This window comes from Lathyrus oleraceus, chromosome 5 (assembly GCF_024323335.1).
Source record: "Lathyrus oleraceus cultivar Zhongwan6 chromosome 5, CAAS_Psat_ZW6_1.0, whole genome shotgun sequence".
Classification (NCBI taxonomy): Eukaryota; Viridiplantae; Streptophyta; class Magnoliopsida; order Fabales; family Fabaceae; genus Lathyrus; species Lathyrus oleraceus.
In genome coordinates this window covers 324,210,868-324,217,325 of record NC_066583.1, presented here as the reverse complement: position 1 = coordinate 324,217,325, position 6,458 = coordinate 324,210,868, and the positions used below count along the sequence as shown (strand labels likewise).

Below are 6,458 nucleotides of genomic sequence, written 5' to 3'. Positions count from 1 at the left end.
CATATCTTGTAAGATCAATAAACACCATATCATACACATTTGTTATTAGATTGGTCCATTTTATGGAAATACATCCATTTTCCCTCCGGTGTCAGTCCACTAACGCAAGGAACAAGAGACTCATAAATTGCATCAAAGTTTTCTTTCTTTCCATAAAGTCGTGTGTATGATTTTTTATGGGTCCTCAACTAATCGATAAGTTGATGACAGACAAGTGTGTGATTATCTTCTTCTTTATCGAGTAAAAACGAAACAAATTGATAACCGAAATTATCGTCACCCTCAACATTGAAGATCCGTTCGATTTATTTGTGCATAAAAACTAGCATCTCGTCAATGAATGAATTTTTTTTGGAGGAGGTGAAAGAGGTGTTTTGTTAATGTGAGCTCTTTTAAAAATACTTTTTTGAGATTTTGGAGTTGGTCAGTCTGGAAAAACTTTGTCAACATGTTCAAAATACGAAGGATATTGTACCGTTGAATTGTCACTCGATGTAGGCTTGAGCTTCTTAGGAGCACCTTTTGTTTTTACTGGTTGAGAGGGTGGTTTCAAGTCATTGGTTTTCGGATAAGCAATCTTCCTCAATTGTTCTTTGATGTGGAGTTTTATATTGTCATCGGCTTTCAAAATCTCTCTTGTGTCACTTCTCATTCGCCCAAAATAGAGATATTGGATTTACCATCTTTCATGACACCATCATCATCAAACCTAAGCTTTTTCCAATGACTGCAAACTTCATCCATTCTTATCGAGCTACCAAGTTTCATCTTATTTTCTATAAGACAAGCATATGGTAGACCATAGGTTTTCAAAATTTTCCAACCGCACTTTGCGCTACCGGCCCTACATTATCAGCTCATTTTGCTTCGTGAAAAATATAATTCAAACCTGCTTGAGATATGTTATCGACCAACTAGTTGTATTTAAACCTGTGTTCCAAAACTATAATGCTCCGACCAAATGATGTTTGTATCTCATTATGCTGGTTTTGGATCATTTGGTTAACAGAGTCCCAATCTCTACATAAATTGCCCTTATTATTTCCCAACCAATTCTTCAATGTAGCATGGGCAGACTCAACTCGATTTGTTATTGTATTTCCTAGGTGTCTAACCTGATCGGTCCATGCACAAACACTTTTCTCCTTCATCTGGTCCAAAATTGTGCTTTCAACATATTTCAACAAATCTGGATATTTCCCATACACCTTCCTGAAATATATAACGAAATCGGAATATAACTCTTTAGTAGAAGAATTTACTATATCTTCATGCATACATTATTTTTTTCCACTATCACATCCGCCTTCACCATTTTTCCATTTTCGGTCTTTATCTGTTTCCCACCTGTTATGCATTACTTTGTTATGTGATACCTATAAAGTAATGCATAAGAAGTAGGAAATATCTTTGCAACCGAGTTCATCAAAGCGGTATTGCGGTCGGTGACAATCACTTTAGGCATCTCTTCTTGGTCCTTCAACATTTCCCCACACACCTCTAAGGACCAAGTAACATTATCCTCTTTTTCCCTCTCTAGAAATGCAAACCTGACAGAATATGTCTTATCAGTAGAGATAACACCAACCATCTCCAATAATGGAAGCATGTACTAGTTGGTCTTGTGCGTTGAATCAATGATAATCATAGTAGGAAACATGGTGAATAACTTGTTGGAATGAGGATGACTCCAAAATATATCTCTAACAGTTACTCCATCCTCGCACGTTCGGTACCAAGAAACATGATTGTCATCATCCAAAAGTTTCAATAGTTGTTTCATTTCACTTCTATCCCCCCTTAGCGCCTTGTTATTTTGGTATCGAATATTGTACACTTGCTTGATATTTGAGATATTTTCGGATCTTTTACGTTTCAAAGTTACAAGTATGTTTTTCGGTTGAACCAAATTCAATGGCATGTCTGAAACACATTCCTTCTCTTCCGGCATGAGGCGAGACGCAATTGGATGACCGACTAACTTTTGACACAAGTCATGGTTATATAAACCACATATGACATTAAATCTCCATTTCTTATTTACCAACATATAACTGCACAACTTAAAGGGACACTCACATTTTCCTAAACCGGCGCCATCTCGTTTAAAATTCTGGAGAGAAGGATTATATTTCCGACTTCTTTCGCAAGTCATTGTCACAAATGCACATATTATATTTGAACCATTATCATACCTTCCGATCACCACATCCAATGAAACATGTAATCACGAAATTCAAACTCTTGCTCATTTTTAAATTGGTTGCCAACATCTTCCGCCTTCACAAAAACACCTTTGGCATCCGGAGACACAACATGTTTAGGGAAAACATCAGGGTGCATCATATCTAATAAAAATAGTTACAATAAAACACTCAATAAGTTCTAATACTATAAACAAAGCTGAAAAAATGATAACAGACAGATACGAGAGATGCATTTCTGAATGAGTTCGTACATGCCCCGAAGATGTATCTACGGATTAAACGCACGTTTTTCAGACTTAAAACAAGATTAATGTGAGCGATGAGGCTTCAAATAAATGATTTTTACCTGAAATTCCAGCTTATTTTGCTCCCTTTGATGTGATGAAACACAAGATTAAAGATTTGGAGTGAAAATATGGATTGAGTATGGAATGGTTTTCGACAAGGGTTTGGAGTAGAAAACAAGTATGGTTGTATAATCATATATGTGAGTGTTTTATCAAATTATTCTGGAGATGTATCTACAAAAATATCTGACATGCGAAGTTGACAGAAATTTCAAAATCCCACCCAAAACCTCCGTAGATGCATCCCCAATAAATCCACTGGACTACTCAACTATCAATATATTTACTAAAAATACCCGAAGATGCATCTCCGAAATAATTTTTTATGTTAATCTAGGGTGACACTCATTTGGCACGTTATAAAAGTGGCGCATGGTGCGTTCAAAGATGTATCTCCAAAATCTAAGTGGCATTTTTTTATTTTCCATATGGAGTTCCCCCCCCCCCCCCCTAGGGTGTGATAATAAATTCTCCTACGTAAATACCATTTATTCAAAAGTTAGTGGGTGATCCGTATATGCATCTCTGAACGCTTTTATTTCATATGCTCACGTCAGAACTTCCTTTTTCCTCCTTGTTCGTTTTCTAAAAACTTCTCAGAATAAAACATTTGAGCTCTCACACATTCAAACATATCATCCATTCATTCAAGTTGCTATCATTGGAGCTCTTTCTCCTTATTTCCAACATCTCATACATTCAAGCTTTTCCTTCTCATCAATCTGAATTGGTAAGTTTTAAAAAAAACCTCTTTTTATATTTTGATTTGTAGTTTGTTTTTAAAGCTACATTAGTTATATTAGATACATTAGATATCAGTGTAAACGAAATTGGTAGCATATAAGAACATGCATTGACAGATTTTTGGAAGATTAGGGCAACAATGACATTTTTGCCATGGCTGAGAATCATATGTTTGTCCGGAGATGCATCTCAGGATTTTCTTAGTGCAATTTTTAGAGATGCATATCCGGATTGGACTCAGGCTAAAATTTGGCCGATTTTGTGAATTTTGTGGATTTGTTCTGACATCCTCTTTGTCTATGTGTCGGTTTATAACACATATGCAATGGCTGATAACAACGCTGAAAACAACCTTAGCAGAGTTAGGTTGGGATGTGTGTCCCAAACCGTGCCGGTACAATGTGAGATGGAAAAAAAATAGGACCACAAGTTAATGATAACTCGTTTGATGGTTCGCAACCATTAAGTTCACAACACTTAGTTTCTACTTCTCGTAGCTGCCTCTCTCAGGCATCCACTTCACGACGACGCGAGTCCTCAAATGATGTTACAGACCCTGAAGTTCCTAAAGCCCCTGAAGGATAGGAGTAAGTTGTTGGCCCATTAGAGAGTTATCCAAGAGGACCATTTGACACCTCCTTACTTCATTTATATGCAGATCATGCTGCTAGGCATATTTGGGAAAGAGAAGTATATATTTTTTCTTTTGCAATACATATATTTTTCACATAATTAAATCAATATTGATGGAAGTATTTTATTTTTATAAGAGCGTGCGTGTTTGGAATCATTAACCATAGGCGAAAGATATTAGAGTTGGGGCAACCCAAAACTGCTTGGTTTCAGGATGTTCTCCATCATTCTGGTCTTATCGGTTTATGTTCTGCTGCGTAAATGACCATATCCCACGACATGCAGGTAACTTTTGCATAGAGGTGGCATTCGAATACTTCATCTTTCCATCTTCCAATAGGAGAGATGAACATCACCTTGGATGACGTCTCATGTCTCCTGCATCTTCCCATAAGGGAAATTACTGGGCCTCGGGAGGATCAGTCGAGAGGAAGAAGTCGACATGATGGTCACCCATTTGAGGGTTGACCCGGATGAGGCCTTACAAGAGGCACCTGGCATAAAACGTGCTCAAGCTAGGTTTATTTTATTTTTTTGGAAAAGCTTTAAAAGACCATATGAATAATTTTTGGACGTCGAACGTGATGACATGCATGTTGAGTAACATCGAACTTGCGCATTGAGGTGTTACCTTTTGTTCTTGGTTGGCACACCCATTTTTATGGAAAAAAGTGCAACCTATGTCGATGTATTCTACCTTCAGGATTTCATCGACTTGACTATTATTCACGAGTATAACTAGGGGCCGTCTGTTTAGTATACATGTCCTCGAAATTGGGCACATGTTATCTTTGGAAGACAAAGTAGATAACAGGGAGATGTACACTACTTATGGTAATTTAGTGTTACTAATATTTTCATAATTCATTTGTTACACTTGTTGTTAATACTATATTTGAACCATTATCAAGGATGGAACATATCCCATTTCCCTCACATCACCGAGTTTGAAGTTATGTATGCCTACATACAGGATTGGTCGCGTGTTGTAACATATATTCCATACATGGGGAATAATGAAGTTGAGCCATTCATATTTCATCTTGACCTTCTTGTGGCATATGATATTTTCTTTTTCCCATATAGTGATCACCGCGAGATGTATCTATTTGACGTCATATCCTTATACTTCAGATGGATAACATGTGGGGTTATCTCTTATGTATCCTTATATGCCCAAGCGAGTGATGCATCTGTTTGGCTATCTATAGATTATTCTGAGATCCCACTATGAGTTTGCTCCTTCCATCGTCCGCCGCAGAGATCTCGATGTGATACTTGACGATTTCGGGAGTCAACTGGTACCAAAGGTGTATCATAGGTTACTAGCTCATGTATAGTGGTATTATGTTGACGACTATATGGCATGGTTCTATATGGTGTCACACCCTATCATGACACCATACGCTCTTGGAAGACCTCTTAGGCCAACTAACCAGGAGATACTTGAGGCTCAAGATAACCACACTAAGAACGTGACAATGATTTGTTGGCATGTTTGGGAGATGGGTAAATCATGCATAGAGGGAATAATCTTTGAGGATGGTAGACCCAAGTTGGTCCTCATGGCAAACATGGTTTCCGAGTTACAAAATGTCATGTAGTACAAGCGAAGGAGGAAAAGGCAGAGGGTTCGACAAACCCAATGGTTTATGTTTGTATGTATTTTTTTTTGTATTTGCGGTCAAATATTATGTATGGTGTTGACTTTTTGAATTAATGTAGGACTTTTTATTTTCATTAAACTTTACTGAAACTTGGTTTTGCTTTAATATAACTTTTCCTAAAAAATTACAATGTGGTGCTCCTCTGAAATAATTCAGGGGGATTTCTGGAGATGCATCTCTGAAAATAACCCCCGTTACCATTAACATGTTTCCAATACCTTTTAAAGTACTTCAGTGGATATTTCGAAGATGCATCTTCGGATACACCAAAATAATATACGAAGATGCATCTTTAGATTTTGTTCAATATGGGGTGAATTTCATTAAAAATGAAGTCTGGTGTGATTTTGGGTGTGTCCGGAGAGGCATCTTCGGATCACATTTTGTTCAATATGGGGTAAATTTCATTAAAAATGAAGTCTGGTATGATTTGGGTGCGTTCGGAGATGCATATCTGGATGCTTGAAGGGGATTTTTGAATTTTTAGAGGTGTGGATTGCACAGGTAAGGGTGTAATGAATATTTCCCAAATTCAAACATGTGTTCATGGTGATAAAGTTTCTTATTTAATTGGGCTTTACTGAACATATCCAACCAATTTTCAAAAATATTTAGTTTTGTATTGGTAAATGTTTTGATGTTGCTCATTATGTGTTTTTCATAAACCCTATAAAAATCTGGAATTATTTTTTCAAAGGATAATTTTTTGATGCACCCACATTTACCGTTTGACTTTACTTTTTTTTGTCAAGACTTTACTGTTTTTTAATGTAAAAAGGTGTATGAAATTTATTGGTTCGGGGGATAATTTTTGGATTTCCTTGAGGCAACTGTTATTAGAGTCATAACCAATAATGTGT

At 36.7% G+C, this 6,458-nt stretch overlaps 1 protein-coding gene across 1 annotated transcript; it reads right to left on the bottom strand.

Moving 5' to 3' along the window:
* Positions 1-1,612: 1,612 nt before the first annotated feature.
* On the bottom strand, positions 1,613-2,155 carry LOC127080436 (uncharacterized). Its single transcript, XM_051020755.1, has one exon. It carries the CDS (start codon positions 2,153-2,155, stop codon positions 1,613-1,615), a length of 543 nt encoding a protein of 180 aa, XP_050876712.1.
* Between the last annotated feature and the right edge of the window lie 4,303 nt (positions 2,156-6,458).

Coding starts and splice junctions, on each gene's coding strand:
- LOC127080436 (XM_051020755.1), bottom strand. CDS start 2,155: ATGACTTGCGAAAGAAGTCGGAAATATAATCCTTCTCTCCAGAATTTT.